Source organism: Micromesistius poutassou, assembly GCF_964030765.1.
Source record: "Micromesistius poutassou genome assembly, contig: SCAFFOLD_4564, whole genome shotgun sequence".
NCBI lineage: Eukaryota > Metazoa > Chordata > Actinopteri > Gadiformes > Gadidae > Micromesistius > Micromesistius poutassou.
In genome coordinates, this window is record NW_028177993.1 from 3,118 (window position 1) to 20,272 (window position 17,155).

Here is a 17,155-nt window from a genome sequence, read left to right on the forward strand (position 1 = left end):
CCGCCTCCGAACCGAGTGGATCCATTCAGAGGAGCCCAGAGCTTATTGGATAACCTCTATACTGGTGTGTTTCAATAGAGAGTGAGGCTGACTTTTTGGCAGACGTTTGAAAAACGCTTTCATGTGCTTTGTGGAGGGAGAGCGAATGGCGTGCCTTTGTGCGCCACAGTCACGTTTTTGTGTTCCATATTCATATTCAAAAATTCACATCACCTCCGGAGCTCCTTTCTTCCCTCCTCCTCCTTCAACAAACACTAAAGCACAAGAACGTCTCTTCCCTTTCTGTTCTCAAGAAAGAAGATCAACTTATTGAAGCACAGTGTGCTTTAGCCGGTGAATGGCGGCTCCTGAGTGTAGCGAGTCCTTTGTGCGCGTTCTTCCCTCACACACAGCCGCGACGCGCTCCATAAAGCCTGTCTTAACCCTTTCACACATCCTCTCCCCGTCATTATCTTCCCGGCCACGGCCTTCTCTTTCTATATCCATCTCTCCCCAGGACCCGGTTCTCTTCACCGGGACCGTGAGGACCAATCTGGACCCTTTCAGCCGCCACACAGACAAGGACCTGTGGAATGCCCTCCAAGAGGTACTCCAGCCCTGGCTCTGAATGATTCCCCTCGTCGGCCCAGGGGGGATCCCTCTGTCCCGCCGCACAATGCCCGCCTTTCAGCCTCCGTGCTCGCCACAAGTCATGGGGGGGAAATCCCATTAGTTGCCGTGGGGCCCTCGCTCAATGTGTGGCGTGTAACTGGGAGCTGTTGAGAAAGTTGCCGGTGGGTGCGAGGTGGGTTTCGGGGGGCCGGTCGAGGGCCAACTTGTAGCAAAGGAGTCCCCTCTCTGTCCCCACAGAGAGAGGGGTCCCGGTGTCCGGGCCTCAATGGGTTTGGTGGCCTGGATTAGAGCACGGGGGCTGGCCCGGAGGAAGTGAGTGGCCCGGGTCATCAGTGGAGCTGGCCCCGGCATTGTGCCGCGCGGTTAATGGTTGTGTTTGGATGGCTCTTTAAAGACCTCCCTGTGGGACGCCTTTATCCAGAGGTAATGAAGGGCTGATGGAGGGACTCTCTCTCTCGTGCTCTTTCTCTCTTTCTCTCTATCTCACTCTCTTTCTCCCTATCTCGTTCTCTCTCGCTCTTGCTCTCTCTCTCTCTCTCTCTCTCTCTCTCTCTCAGGTGCAGATGAAGGGCGTGGTGGAGGAGCTGCCCTGCAAGCTGGAGACGATGCTGGCCGAGTCGGGCTCCAACTTCAGTGTGGGTCAGAAGCAGCTGGTGTGTCTGGCCCGGGCCGTCCTGCGAAAGAACCGCATCCTGGTCATCGACGAGGCCACGGCCAACGTGGACCTCAGGTCTGACACCAACCTCCGCCTTCGGGGCTGAGCCTATGATGTGATCTTTGAGATGTGCATTTACATTCAGGGCGTTTAGCAGACGCTTTCATCAAAAGTGGCCTACAACGGTTCACACACGCGTTCACACAGCGACGGCGAGAGTCAACCGTGCAGGGCGACAGCCAGCGCGTCAGGAGCAGTCAGGGTGAGGCGTCTCGCTCAGGGACACCTCGACACTCAGCTAGGAGGGGAACAGACTAGCAACCTCACGGTAACAAGTCAACCCGCTCTTCCTCCTGAGCTAAGCCGAAAGGATGTAATGGTGATGTGATGGGTGCAGTAAAAAAAAGGTGATTAAAGAAGGTGGACCTTAATTATCTTTTAAAGTCTGTCCCTAGTCCTGTCGCTCAGTGGATACATTATAAATGACTACTATTCTGTTGTAGTAGTAGTGTGTAGTAGTCAACACACCACAGCCCATTCATCTATCCCGGTGAACGTCTTCTGTTGCTCTTCTTCCCAGCTCACCTCTGAGTCGCCACCGCATCAACCTGACAGAGGATTAGGCATTGTTTAGAGTCAACCTCCAATCCCTGCCCAAGGGCCTCTAGGCAGTGGGTCTTGTTGCCATTGAGGTGTTGTGTTCCCCTGTCACCCTCAGAACCGACAGCCTCATCCAGCAGACGATACGGGACAAGTTTGGGGATTGCACGGTCCTGACCATCGCTCACAGGCTCAACACCATCATCCACTGTGACAGGATACTAGTGAGTAAGACACCATCATCCACTGTGACAGGATACTAGTGAGTAAGACACCATCATCCACTGTGACAGGATACTAGTGAGTAAGACACCATCATCCACTGACAGAATACTAGTGAGTAAGACACCATCATCCACTGACAGAATGCTAGTGATTAAGGCTCACACCATCATCCACTGACAGAATACACTGACAATTATCCTAACTCCATAGGTTGTTATCAATGGGTGCCATAATTCACATGTATAATAGCAGCATTACAAGCAAACATTTAAGTGAAATGAATCAGTTAATTTTGTAGAGAAAACCAAACAAATCCTCAGCCCATGAGAGCTAGCAGGCGGTCCTAGGTGGTCTACTCACAGAGTACTTATCTCAGTAACTACTTTCCTGATTGTTTTCCACCGTCCCCCCGTCCTGTGTCACTCTGCTCTCCGGCCCCTCTCTACTGCTGCCTACAGAGGTGCCAATTGGTGCCAATTTTGGCAGCCCTTCTCCACGGTCCACAAGGACTGAGCGTGACCTAGCGGCCATTTGGTCAGTGCAGAACCGGAGCGAGAGCCTCCAATATGGCCCAGCAGGCGCGGTTCCACACCTCTGCTCGTGTTAAACGCTCCCAGATTGTCAAGCTGTGCTGGAGGCCTCACCTGGCCCGTCTCCGCTCGCTCCTTCCAAAGTGTTTTAATTGAATGCCGTAGTTTTCCCAATTAGAAACTTCCCAGCTTGGTGTCTCGCCCCCCCCCCAACAACGAACAAAACAACAGTGAATTAAGGCGGCAGCTGTGGAATTTGCGTTTTCACGCCGGCAAGTTGCTATAATGAGTTGCTGCCTTGTTGTTTCTAAGTGTTTTTCTCTCTTACAAAGCACTCTGCGCTGCTCTCCACCTCGTCTTTATGTGTTTACATTTGTCAGCTCTGTAATGGTAGTCCTTTACCTCGCACTCCTGGAAGCGGCGCTATTCTTCACCCGGGGTTTACACGGTGGCGATGACGGAGAGATGCTAGTCATTCTCTCCAGTGTGTGTCCAGGCTGTGATTGTGGGCTTGACTGAGGACCACCTTTGAGCCACGGGGCGAAACGCCTGGATGAACGCGTGGATAAAGGACATATCCACGTCTGTCAGCGTCAGTGCGTCAGGCGGCTCTCCTCCGCACCCAACCGTCCCCGCGGCCCACGTCCAACACACACACACACACACACACACACACACACACACACACACACACACACACCCTCCCGCGCCCTGTGTTTGTCGCCGGGTGACTCACCTAAAATGGAGGGTTGCCGAGGGTGCTGAGAACCGAATACCCGCCCCCACACCCCCCCTCCCCTGTCACCCCCGTCACCCTCCGCCGTCTGCATGCCTCGCTCAGCAGCCTCCAAACAGCTGAAAGGTTAATTCCACACAGAGGTAAAGTATACATGCGGCAGCCCCGCGCCGACGCCCAGATCCTAGCGCGCTCCGCTCTGATTGCAGGTCCTGGAAGCCGGCAGGATCCGGGAGTTTGACGAGCCGCACGTGCTGCTGCAGAACCGCGACGGGGCGCTCTACCAGATGGTGGAGCAGACAGGTGCCGCTGAGGCCGCCTCCCTGCACCACGCCGCCTCACAGGTAACCGACCGCAGACACACAACCATTTCACCCCCCGGTGGCCCCGTGCGCGGGCGCGCGGGCGCGCGTGCGAGTGTGAGTACGGTCGCCGGCCTCCCGGTCGGTTCCCTGTAACTGCGCGGCGCCTCGCCCGCCCGCAGAAGGGGAGTTGTGCAACAGTGGAACGCTCACACGAGACCCACAATGCAATGCAGTGTGGTGATTGCCTTGGTGAAGATGCCCCTTTGTAGATTTCCATCCGTTGATGCTATCGCCGCGGCCCTTAGTATAATCTCTCCTTGTCCCGCCCCCCCCCCCCAAAGAAATGTCATTTCTAGATCATTTTAGAGATGATTCCAGAAAAGCGGCTTTCAATGCGCATGTGTCTATTTAGAAATATCTGCTTTAACTTCATCGTGATTCTGGGTAACTTTCTATGGGGGATTACTGCATTGGAGAGATTTTTTTTCTCCGTGAAATTCATTTGTGATGTATTTTCCCCTTCACACACTCGGCAGATAAGAGGCGGGCTAGTCATTGTTCAATTCCATTCTGTATGTGCATCTGTCTGGGAGCACAGATACCATTGCATTGCAACTTCAAACAGGCCTTTGTGAAATAAGAAGAAAAGTAGGCATCATTTCATTTTCTCTGTCCCTCGCACAAATTTATCTGGGGAAGTGTATCTGCTCAGCCAGAGAGTGAAATGGGTAAAATAGTGATTTCCAAAGGCCCGGCCCCGCTGTGGTATTATTTGGTTTCGTCTGTGCGTCTCACACTGGCGGATTGCTCCTGACATTGTCCCTGCCCTTATGTTTCCTTTTCTCTATTTGGTAGCGCGCTCTCCTTGGATCAGATTACCGCAGCATCCATAGCTGTCGAGCGCCACTTATTAAATACTGAGTGGGTCTGCGGAGTGAGTCTGAAGTTTCTTTAGTTGTCAGTCAAGGTGGAAAATACAATAAATTATCTGATAACAACCTCTGGCGCCATTGTGCCTCCTGAAAGATGAATCCTTGAGTTTGCAGCATAATCTAAAAGTGAGGCTCACCCGTTATTTTTTAGTTCTTTATACCTATCTCCCCCTATTTCCACCGGGTTTGGGACTAATATAATAGTTTATCACCGGCGCTTTGTGGGAAACGCACTCGTGATGTGTTCTGTGTTTCTCGCACAAACATCTATCTCCGCGGCCCATCGCGCGGCGGAGATTATGTTACATTTCCCCCGCCATTATCTCCCTGGCTAAATCTTGTCACAGTTGTTCCAACGGTAAATAAATCAGCTCTCTCTCGTGCTGCCGGCGTCCTAACAAATCCTCCGCCTGACATCATGTGTCACGACGGATCTCAGGCGCTCTGACTGCGGTGTTTGTGTGTGTGATCACTGACACTCCATCCCCTAATACCCCCTTCCAGGTTTACATGAACAAAAGCCGGCTCTGTCTGTCTGAGAGACTGAGGGAAGGCGATGAGCGGGCGGCCAGGGGGACCAGAGTCACCTATGAGACGTCTCTCTGACAGGGGAGAGGGCCGTGGGGCTGTGGCCCCCGTGCTGCTGCTGCTGCTGCTGCTGCTGGGACTTTGCATTAAATCACTGTGAACCAGTCTGTCTGTCCTGTTGTTAGGAACACGGAGCCACACGTTGTGTGCCCGTAAGCAGAAGAGAGGCGGGGGGGGGTTTCACCGGTTTCACCGTCGTCGGCAGAATGACTTATTACCAGGGGTGCACATAACTGGTACGCAAGTACGCATGCGTGCCCATAATCAGGGATGCATAACGTCACTTGTGTCACTACAACACTTTTGCGTAACTAACGGGAGATCGAAAAAAAACAAAAAAAAAAAAAACTACATTGTGCAGCTACTTTGGCGTCCACCTGCAAAGAAAAGGCAAATGGAGCCGGAGCAGAAGAAAATAGTTTTTTTTTTTTAAAGTGGCGCCAAGATGTGCCGTGGCTCGAAACGAATGATAAGCGCACTGAAATGTGCGCTCATGTGTGCTCTGTGTGCTGTGCACCACACACACACTGGAGATCTGCACAAAATCAGCTGATCGCAACGTTCCTTTTGTGAGATATTCAAACGCTCCGTGGTCAAGCTGCTGCAGTTTGATAAAAAAAAAAAGGTGGAGCAAAAAACACTGCTGTGCTTAAGAAGTTGAAAATGGAATCTCCTTTGTGAAACTGGGTAAGTTTCATAAGATCAGATGTTACGTGTGGGTCTATGTGTGGGGTGCGTACCAAACACCATCTCCTGGTACTCACTAAGTAACTCACTAAATAAAGTTATGTGCACCCCTGCTTATTACGGCTATTTATTGATTCTAATCAACTGTTTATGTATGTGTGCTATTCTCTCGGGTGGCGTCAATCCTTCACGGACACTTGAAAGGGGGTGATGTATTGTGTGTGTGTGTGTGTGTGTGTGTGTGTGTGTGTGTGTGTTAGTGTGTGTGTCCCCGTCCCCGTCCCCTTATGCAATTCATTACAGACGGGCTAAGTGATTTAAGTTTGGAGGAAAGAATCAAAGATTAAGGAGAAGTTTCCTGAGGCGGGATCAGGACAGAGGAGCCAGTGTTCCCAGTCGTTACCGTGCCTTCGTCTAGCTATCGATGTTTTTCTAATTACACTGAATCCATTGATCCGCTCCGAAGCAGTTGGGTCTCCTGCACTTTGGTTGTAATGATCTGCATCGCTGCCGTCCCTCAGTCAATGTGTTACAATAACAAGGCTGGAAGAGAGGAAAGCATTTACAACAATGATAAGAGAAGCCTGAAACTATCAAGCTAAAATTGGTGCTGTTTTAATTTTTAAAATTATTTATTATTATTAAATTTTTTCCATAGTGTGTTTATTATCAGTAATTAGTTTCAAATATTTTAGCAGTTACAACATGTGTTCTCTTGTTTCTTGTGTGTATGCATATGATTTTAAAATCATTGATTTTATGATTTTATAAGTGCAATAAATCGTCTGTATTTTTTTGTAATTCACGTAGAGCCAAATTGCTTTAAGTAATAAATACTGCATAGCACAAGACGACACTAGTCGAATTTCATTTACCAAATAAAACGAATGCTGATATCGCACCCATGTCTTTTAATTACAGGGCATTGTGTGTTTATATTATTGGGATTCACTTTCACAGCCTCAACACACTCCCCCTCATGTCTGTCTCCTTTATGCAGATCACGACAAACGCTCCACTGACAACAATCCCGGTGAAGCAATCCCCCGTTTTTCTGACAAATGTGTGTTTTGTTGTCGTCTTTAATTCCCTGACCTATATTTTAATGTGTTATGTTCATCACCACCTCGATTACAACGGGAGCTGCTTCGCTCCAAATGAAACATAATAGGCAGAGATTCCCCCGTTCATCGCGGGCCGGGCTGTCTGTGAGCATTTAGCATCGCTGCAGAAAGACACACAGAGAGAGACGGTATTTAACGAGTGATCACATTCGGGCTGTGAACCGAGGGCATGGTCGCCTTTTAGAGCTGAGTGATTTACACAATTCATTAAAGCCAGTGAATCTTCAGACAGCGTCATATTAAATGCTTACTTACTCTCAAATAGCCCCTCGGGAGATGAATTGTTGGGCTGGCGAATAGATTAAAGTTTACATTGAAAGGAGAAATTGAATTCAGAGGTAATCAATAGCATAATGGGTAGTGAGAGGAACCGGCTGCCTGGAATGAAATTACCATATTTTTAATCTTAATTTTCCACTCTGTTTATCTGACAGTGTGGCGGTGCAATCCAAACAGATAATGAGAGAGAGGGATATTGACAGTGGGGCTTCCTCCTGAGTGCTTGTTTTCGGTGATTAAACGCCGTGATCTGTGATTACTTTGTGCCGCGTGTCAGGACCCCAGGGCTCCGGAGAGACACTTGAGGGCTGCCTGCAGCAGCTGCAGCATCCTGGGTCTCCGCGCTGCTCAGCCACCTGACACCGCGGAGCTGACAGCCCGGATCTGGGGCTCCCGTCTGGGGGACCCCCGCACTCGGCAGCCGGCGCGGGGCCCACAATGGGAGCTAGCGAGAGCCGCTATCAGCGGCACAGTCAGCATGTATCCCTGTGTGCTGCGTCCCGAGATAACGGCCCTGGCGCAAGAATGGCGACAACAAAGTTTGCACAATAAGTATTATTCAAAGCTGATACCTTGCCTTGCACATCCCATAATAGGGGCATTTTTTTTGAAGACACATCTTGAATAGGTGGGGATATATATGTACACAGCAACAGGCTTGTATCGCTGAGGTAGCTTTAATATACAGTCCGTCTGCGCGGGGGAGAGGGGACCTGGCTGGGCATGCACACAATGGCGGTAATCCCAAATAAATAAAATACAAAAGCAGTGTCAGCACAATGAGGAGGCCCCGAATGCAATGACTGAAGGATTTAAATGGAGTCCGTCCTGAGTTTTCATCCCAAAGACACAACAAGTTAGCGGGTGATTGGAGGATGTGATATCCGTGTCCTATTCAGTTACACAGCCATTCTTCCCCCTGCAGAAGAGGCATAATGTAACAAGTGCGTGTGATACAATAAAACGTGGTTAAAAACGCTGAGGGTTAGTTATAGTGTATGACTAATAATGGGATAGACGTTGCAGCCATTTTGGGCCGTAGAGACAGATGTGTGTGTTTGTAACTTTATGTTGGCGCAGGCATTTTCCTTTATGGCAGATACCGCTGTTTGACAAATGGATACAAATTGCACGGTGCAGGCATCTGAATGACAGGGCGTTGGTGAGAGTGACTGAAAGAAGATGGAGAGAGAGTGAGAGAGTGAGAGTCTCAGTGTGTACTTTATTTGTGGGCAACTCAGACCTGCCTGATCCCAACATAAAGTACTTGTTAGAGAGAGAGAGAGAGAGAGAGAGAGAGAGAGAGAGAGAGCGAGCAAAAGGGAGGAGGGAGAGAGGAAAAAAATGGAGTAGTGGATTCTCGACAGGCTGTGGTGAAATTAGGAGAATTGACTATGGCAGCTTTGTTCCCCCCCCCCCCTCTCCCAGTGACATGGGGTGTTGTAGGGGTGGGGGGTGGGAGAGGGGGGCTAGGGAGGGGGTGTCTTGTGTCTAAGGCGTGAGCGTTTCCCCTGGGACCGCGTGCTCAGGCACTTTCTAAAGTGACTGCAAACACACTGGAAGTCTGACAGGTTCCCAAGGCCTGGCATGGCTGTGTGTGTGTGTGTGCGTTTGTGTGTGCATGTGTGTATGTGTATGTGCATGCCTGCGTGTGTGTGTTTAGAGATTGAGAGGAAGAAAGAAAGAAAAAAAGAAAGCGTACATAGCAACAACAAACGGTTTCTTTAGACACAGGGCGCGAACGCAAGGTGCAGGTGTGAAAGTGACTTTTTATCTTGTTAAAAATAGAAGGGCCTTTTCCCTCCACCACTCAATTTGGGACGTGTTGATGTTGTGTATTTTTAAGATTGTCACAACACAAAGTGAGACCTAGTTTTATGTTTGTGACAGGACCGTGTACAAAGTGCACAGAATGCAAACAACACGACGGGATGAACAACTTCCCAAACAATTTACAACAAGCAACTTTTTTCCGTCTTATATTTGTCACTGCTAGTGAACCACCACTCTCCAACACACACACACACACACACACACACACACACCCATGCACACACACACACACACACACACACACAGGCCATGTAAAGCTTTAATCTGCGGCTGTGTATCACAGTGCATCAGCACTTTGGTGAACCTGCAGCCTGGACTTCTAATACGGCGACAAACAGTAATTACAGACAACAGATGTCATTTATGACTCTGCGCGTTAACCCAGGCCCAGGACTGGCTTATTCAATCGCCCATGTCAAAATACGTTGAGTGTGAGATAATATTTCATGACTTACCGAAATACTGCTAAAATGTCAAATCAAATAAACAAAGAATACCCTCAACACCAAGAGGGGAAACAACATCAGTAATAATTACTGTGATCGTGCTTTAAACCGCCTCCTGGTACTTTGAATCTTGTGCATTTGAAGGGATGCTACAGCAAATAGGAAACCCCTTTGCATGTCTTAGCCTTAAATCCTGGCCATGGTCTGTGACATCAGAACAAAATACTGTTTGATTCCTAAGCTGTGGGAGAAAGAGCCAAAGTGGGGAGCTGAACAATGGAGCCAGGCTTATTTCACCAGTAAATAAGGCTTATTGCTCTGAGCCACAAAGGGAATGCTTATTGGTGATGTCATCCTTTTGTTGAAGATTGATGAAGCTTGAGCCAGGGGCCACTCTGTGTGTGTGTGTGTGTGTGTGTGTGTGTGTGTGTGTGTGTGTGTGTGTGTGTGTGTGTGTGTGTGTGTGTGTGTCAGTGAGAGCTGTGAGGGGGTGGTGGTGGCATTTCTGCAGTAAAGTCTTAACTTTCCCCAGGAGAGCCGGGGCATATACACACACACACACACACACACACACACACACACACACACACACACACACACACACATATCCTATCATTTAAAATGTATGATATATATTTATCCAGCGCTCTGCCGAAATCTCCCCTCTCTGGCGGGAAAATACCTCAAATAAACTTCAAAGTTCCCCATGGCCTGGGGGGGTGGGATCCGTGTCTCATCCGTGGCCATGAGAGTGGTGGTCGCGCTGCACATGTAACCACCGTGCAGCGTGGAGTATAGGTGGGGGGCTGGGGGGGGGGGGGGGGGGGGGGTACCGGGTGTGTGTGTGTGGGGGGGGGGGGGGGGGGGGGTGCAGGGTGCCCCATCGCCCCCCACCCCTTATTCCTCCACCGTCATTGTCTGGTTGCATTTACGCGGGTCCAAGGCCTGGCGTGGTCTGTGGGGGTTACTTTCTCATCATTTTCCCTAATGTAAAGACCCACAGGGTCGGTGGCAAGCGCACAATGCGTCCGTTGTGCGGTCACTGTCAGCTCCCTCAAATAAGGCTTCCTGTTCGTTAGACTTCTTTTCACCTCCGCACAATGAGCCGGCTTTGCGGCAATAGTGTGTCGACGCCCATCTCTTCAATGCCATGTGAATAGTTCTAAATAGTGTTTATGCAAGCCATTGTCACCTATTGTGCGGCTGGTCTTAATGCACAGTGATTCGCCCGCTCTCGCAGCCTGGGACACATTATCTCGCCCATGTGGCCCTTGGAGGGCCGGCGACCGGGCGATCCAGCCGGTAAACAGACTAGAAGTTAACTCCCGGGCGGACAATGCCTGGAGATGACTGATAGAGTGGAGGGAACACGCAGCGCTCAACGACTGACCCGCTTGGTGCAGTGGCTGTTGTGACCGCGCACACACGCACATGCACGCACAAGCACACCCACATGCACACACACACACACACGTATAGTGCGGGGGTTCCCGCTCCGCCCTCTCTGCATGGCGCGCGTCGGGTTTTCACAGAACTACGCCGTCATGCCGTCGCTGCTGAACTTTGTTACGGCTGTCCGTTCATGCGAGTAAACGAATGGGTACCGCAGAGACGGCTTCGGATGTGGCTGTCATCGCTGAAGATCGTCGTGTTGTTGTTGTTGTTGTTTTTGTGAGATAAACAGAACGTGAAGACGCTGTCTGCACAGGACGTGTGTCACCCGGGCCGCGGCGTCTTCATCCTCCGAAGAGAAAAGGATCCCTCAGACAGACGGGCGGATAATCCCACAAACCGACAGTTGTGCGGAAGAATAAAACCTTTTAAATCTTTTATGGTATGTTTTCAAACGACACGTCACTTAGTGTGATGTTGACGTCTGGCCTTTATCGGTTCAGCATAAAAGTTAATTGAAAGCGAGTAAAAGTTGTTGAATGGTAAAAAGAAATATGGCGGTTGGGCTTCAATCTTTTCTTTTTTTTTCTACTTGCTTTTCTTTTTCCTGCACAGATGAAATATGATTCTGGTTATTTTCAGGGAGAGTGGCTCAGAGTTCAGGTATTTGAAGGTGGTTTCCCAGTCACTCGGGAGATAAACTTTCTTAAGTCAACTCCATTTTTATTCAGCACGATAAGTCTGTTTTTTTTTCTTCCTTTCTCTTTGTCCCCCTTTTAAAGAAAGTTGGCCACAGTTGAAATGTTTCCTCGACAAAGGCCCCAAAAAGAGCCTTGAAAACGGAGAGAGCAGCAGTGGGCTGCGTATCGCTGCTATCTGTTTGTAGCATTGTTCTACAGACCGTATACATCACCTCCAGTGTGTAAGCGATAGGCCTCCGCCATTCACCGCTCGGATAGACGCACAAAAGCACAAGATACCCGCCGCACCGATTACATTATGCGCGGTTCAAAAGCGCTCACAGTCAAGTATGCAGACCTCAAATGAGGTGGGTGCAGGAAAAAAAAAACTCTTTTAATGTCGCCGGGTGATTACAGGTGAGAGATGCAAGTGATACGCGGCGTGCTATTGTGGGGAGATTCTGTGTGTTTGACCCCCTGAAGCACTGAGCCACCGAGGGAATTCACCACAGGCCAGCAACCCTGAGGAGAGGAATGTTATGATAGGTCTCCGTGACACCCACACAATAGTGTCACGTTAGACAGCCGTATGGCTCAGATACAGCTAGCTAGGGTCAGGCTGGGGAGAGCTAGCTGGCTTACACCTGTACCGCTAAGCTACAGCTAGCAGGGGTCAGGCTGAAGTCTTCCTCAAGAGTCTTCATGCTTTTATAATAAGTATAAATATCTTGATATATAATAATAAATACAAGTATCATAATAAGTACATGTATCTTTATGTTTTGTAATAATTACACATATTTAATTATGTATAATAATGAGTAGGCTGCAAATATCTTTATATGTTACAATAAGTACACATCTTTATGTATAATAATAATAAGTACAAGTATCTTTATGTAAAATTATAATAAGTATATAATACAAAAATATTTATGTATTTGTACAAGTATCTTTAAATGTTATAATAAGTACGGGTTTACATGTTTAAAGTACACATCTTGATGTATTATAAGTATGATCCACCTCTGGAGGATAATTTCATTACGCTGAGCAGAGTTCTCCACTCTAACGTTGATAACTCATTTGACCTCCATTAGCCTTGCAGGTGTATCCCCTGTTTATTTTATTTTTATTTAATGAACTTGGGTCTCATGGTAATCCATCGCCTCCAACAGCACTCCTTAGAGAAGGGACTTATTTTTTCTCTTCGTTTCTTTATCTGAACAAGTGCTGTAGACCCCCCTCGCTGGCGGCTGATATTTTCATTAAGGGTCTCCTTATCAAATAATGAAATAAAGAATCTATTTGCCTGCCCAGTGCTTCTATACCACCCACCCGCAAATCACAAGGTTTTCAAATGCAAAAGGCTTGCCTCCCGTTCCAGTTAATTAGCTACTCTTGGACTCCATACTAAATGCCACTTTCATGAGAATATTTCGAGACAATGGAAGCCATATCCTTTGTGTTGGCTCGCAAACCCTCTTAATTAATAATAGTACATACCGACCAAAGTTAATTGAAATTTGAACATCTTGTCTTCATTGTTTACAATAACACAATCAACGTGTGTTTTGCTACTCCCGTTGAATAACAATAATGTCCGGTATCATTCCCCTATTTAGCATTTCATCGATTCTGCGGCGATGCATTTCCATTAAATGTAAAATAAAGAAATGGGGGAAACACAGGAGGCAATATATGCAACCCCCCCCCCACCCACATTGATTTGGACCAGCCATTAATATTCACTCTCCTCCACATAATCTTAGCGATGTTTACATGATTTGTTTCCATTGATTTAGTGACAATCCCCCCAGCTTCTTCTATCATGGATATTAATATCGCCCGCATTGACGTTATTTCCACATTAACCACCATTTTGCCGCATACGAGAGATTACCCAACGGATGCAGAGGAGTCTCGTCTCTTCAGGAGGACAGCTTTAATCAGAGCTCCTTTTGATACAAAATCTTTACAACTTTAATCAATCTTTATGGACAAGCTTTTCAAACCTCGTGTGTGGAAGTTTGAATAACACACTTTTAAAGAGGCTGTGCCCGGGCTGACAGTTATTTGATAACAGACTCAAATTGCAAAACACTATGAGAATATAAATGAGATCCAAGATAGCTCACTTTAATGTGGGTTTTGAACTAATGTGGCCTTGCATGCTTTTCTCTTTCATTATGCACTTTGAGCAAAAGGCTCCACAATTCACCGATAACGTGGGACTGTGTGAGCATATTTTGACATGCTCAAAGTACACAGGTTTGTGTGTTGTTAATCGCCTTTTGTGATCTCTGCCCATGAACAGAAATAGCCAAACAAAATAAATAAATAGATAAACAGTGGGTGGCCATTATAGCCTTTATGCGGGCCATATTCCCACGCCAAGAACATTTCTAAAGTTAACATTATTTATGTTCTGCGTGCGTTGGTCACAGCCTGTCACACAACGTTTACGTCTGCTTGTCCGGTAAACAATTATGACATAGGCCTACTCGCAGTATCAGGCTGCTAGTGAGCTGAACGCCCACCCTGGCAATTAGCAGTCTACTAAGCTAACAAGCGTAGCGCGTGTGTCTGATGCAAGCCAGCGAGATGCTAAGCTTCTGTTGCACCAAAGCGTATCCCCAGTTACCCTCGTAGCTCCCACAAGGGAAGAGTGAAGCTTGTTTGCTCATGTTGTTGTTGGTGATGTTGTTGTTGTTGTTGTTGTTGTTGATGCTTGTGTCGTGTAGCCTCCTGCTATCTTGGACCAGCTCGCTATACTTCACCAGGGTAACTCTCAGCTTATCGGAATCAAGGTTGAGCAAAGTAGAATAGACATTCTCTGTTTAAAAGAGCAGAAGAATAGACGGTCGTGTGGACAGGGATGTGTCGCGGGAGAAGGTGGGTGGTGGTTGGGCCGAGGTGGTGGTGCCTGTCGGAGAGGAGGGCGGTGCGTGCTTCTCCCTCGGCGGTGAGCAGGGTATTTCGGGAGTCTTTACGGGCTGTTAGCAATGCGGCGCTGAGTGTGGCGAAGGTTATCTGCCACTGCGATAGAGACTACTCTCTCAACGCTGGGCGAGAGCTGGCACCTTCGAGGGATCGTCTGACCTTCCTAGCGCTGAGCTGGGTCTCACCAGTTCAGACTGGGGGATACTGGGGGGGGGACGAGAACGCCCCTGAACCAGTGCAGTCAGATGAACAGATCGCTGTGGCGGAGGCTATAAAGGATGTGTTCGCTAATGATGTTGCTCAGTGGTTAGGGCGCTACTGTTTAATACAGAAAAACACACATCATGCTACTTCTGGCACTTGCATGCTGCAAACTATTATTCGGCGGCAAAATGAAGTCAAGGTTTTGGTGCGGTGTGTTAAACTCTTATCTATATATCTTTTGGAAACAGGAATGCCGCTTTTGAGAGCCTGTGTGTGTGTGTGTGTGTGTCTGTGTGTGTGTGTGTGTGTGTGTGTGTGTGTTCAAACCATGAGGTCTTATCCAAAAAAATTTTCAAACAGATCTGCGTCGATTTTTTTTCAAATTATTTTTCTTCCACCGGAAGATTGCCAGGAAACGATGTGTCGTACTTATTCCTCCAGAAGCATTGATCACCAGGGCATAGCCAATATGGCTGTTAATCCGTCCCTGTGTCTATACTGTGGGCTGCTTATGGAGGCACGTTTGCTTAGGGCAGCCATGCAAATTATTACTTACTGGCCCCGTGGGCTGATAACACAAATTAGATACCTGTTAAAGTTGAACAATATATAGAATGAGAGGCAGATTGCCGCGGGATACCTGAAGGGATGCTGGCCTCGCGAGGCGTCAGAATGAACCTCCAGCTCGCTAACTTTCAGAGTGCTGCGATGTTTATCCAGCAGGGATTGGAAGATGCATAATGGTAATCTCCTATGAACAGAGGCAGCTGGCAGCTCCCACAATCACACACACAGCGCGCTGATGAATAGACGATCGAGGAGACGAGGAATGCGAGGGGACATGAACCACGCGCCAAACAACTTTGTGTTTTTTTTAATGTCTCTCTCTCTCTCTCTAGCTCCCTCTCTCTCCCACCCACTGCCTGCACCCCCTCAAAGTTTATCTACCTGAACAGCAACACAGTTAGAACCGCGGTCACTTTGTTGTGTGGAAGTTCTCTCCTCTTGTCTCTCTCTCTCTCTCTTCCCTCTCCTCGTTGATCTCCCTGTGGTCATGTGATTAAATAAAAGTCACCAGTGTCAGGGGTTTCGTGGCATTTGTTTAAGCGTTCCTCCGACTTGAGGTGGCTGATCTCAGTGCTGGCTCGGGGGGGGGAACAATGAGGAGCTGTTAATACAATCCCTCCCCCCCCGAGGGAGAGAGGGGGGAGAGGGGGGCAGGAGGGGGTGGAATCAGTGCTTCTTGGGAAACATGGCTGTCCTGACGGCAGCGCTGCAAACTCCGCTGGGCCTTTACCTGCAAGAGGCTCAGCTCCCATCACCCTATCAGATGAGCCACTTTAATTAACGAGCTCAGCTCTCTCTCTCTCTCTCTCTCTCTCTCTCTCTCTCTCTCTCTCTCTCTCTCTCTCTCATATGTTGAGCATGTTTTGTGTGTTTTAAGGTGGTTCTCTGACTGTGGAAGTCATGTTGATATCGCTGTATTCCTGGACTGGAGACGAAGTGTCAGATAGCCTGGCTAATGCGAGCTGTACTGTTGTTGTGTGTGTGTGTGTGTGTGTGTGTGTGTGTTTTGGTGTGTGTTTGTTTTCTTGCCTGTGTGTGTGTTTATGTGCTTGCCTGTGTGCCTGTGTGTGTGCCTGTGTGTGTGTGTGTGTGTGTGTGTGTGTGTGTGTGTGTGTGTGTGTGTGCCTGCCTGTGTGTGTGTGTTTGTGTGTGTGTGCCTGTGCCTGTGTGTGTGTGTGTGTGTGTGTGTGTGTGTGTGTGTGTGTGTTAGTGTGTGTGTGTACGTGTGCATGTGTGTTTGTGTGTGTGCCTGTGCCTGCCTGTGTGTGTGTGTGTGTTTGTGTGTGTGCCTGCCTGTGTGTGTGTGTGTGTTGTCCCCAGCCCCTGCGCTGTGTGGTGGTGCTTTGTGACTCCAGAGGGATAGTTAGGATCCATCCTAATGCCTCTCTTTGTGTGCGGACCACGCGGTCAGCTGTAACTCTCCAGCCCATGGCTCCCAGTGCTTTGCAGTGAAAGTGATGAAGCCGAAACACAAAGGCAAATTAAGAGTACAAAAACACTGGCCATTGTCCCATTGTCCGGGGTCACAAATGGCCGAGTAAAAGGCAACACAGCGTGGTCGAAATGTATTCGCCCGCTGCCGCCGCCACCACCACCACCGCCGCCCTCCCCCTCCCTCCCCCCGCGCCCTCCTCCCTCCTCCCCTCTTCTCTTTATATTCATTAGATTCATTATGGGCCCACAAAGGATTTGCCAACAAAACAGCTTGTGATTTTAGTTGAATCTGTCCCCCTCTGAGGCCTGCAGGGAAATTAAAGTAGGTGACTACCACTGGAGGGGAGGGGGGGCGGGGGGGGCTTGTCACATCTGAAGCGCTC

General features: G+C 48.7%; 1 protein-coding gene across 1 annotated transcript; it reads left to right on the forward strand.

Moving 5' to 3' along the window:
- Positions 1-463: 463 nt before the first annotated feature.
- LOC311374881 (ATP-binding cassette subfamily C member 4-like) lies at positions 464-6,711 on the forward strand. Its single transcript, XM_084490630.1, has 5 exons — positions 464-586; positions 1,170-1,342; positions 1,986-2,091; positions 3,568-3,702; positions 5,100-6,711. The coding sequence occupies exons 2-5, from the start codon at positions 1,176-1,178 to the stop codon at positions 5,199-5,201; spliced, it is 510 nt and encodes a 169-aa protein (XP_084346756.1). The 5' UTR covers positions 464-586; positions 1,170-1,175; the 3' UTR covers positions 5,202-6,711.
- The last annotated feature ends 10,444 nt before the right edge of the window (positions 6,712-17,155 follow it).

What these genes read in the sequence shown, in the direction of transcription:
- LOC311374881 (XM_084490630.1), top strand. Translation starts at nt 1,176, where the DNA reads ATGAAGGGCGTGGTGGAGGAGCTGCCCTGCAAGCTGGAGACGATGCTG. An exon ending in TCCACTGTGACAGGATACTA is followed by an intron (nt 2,092 to 3,567) that starts GTGAGTAAGACA and finishes CTCTGATTGCAG; the next exon opens with GTCCTGGAAGCCGGCAGGAT. An exon ending in TGCACCACGCCGCCTCACAG is followed by an intron (nt 3,703 to 5,099) that starts GTAACCGACCGC and finishes ACCCCCTTCCAG; the next exon opens with GTTTACATGAACAAAAGCCG.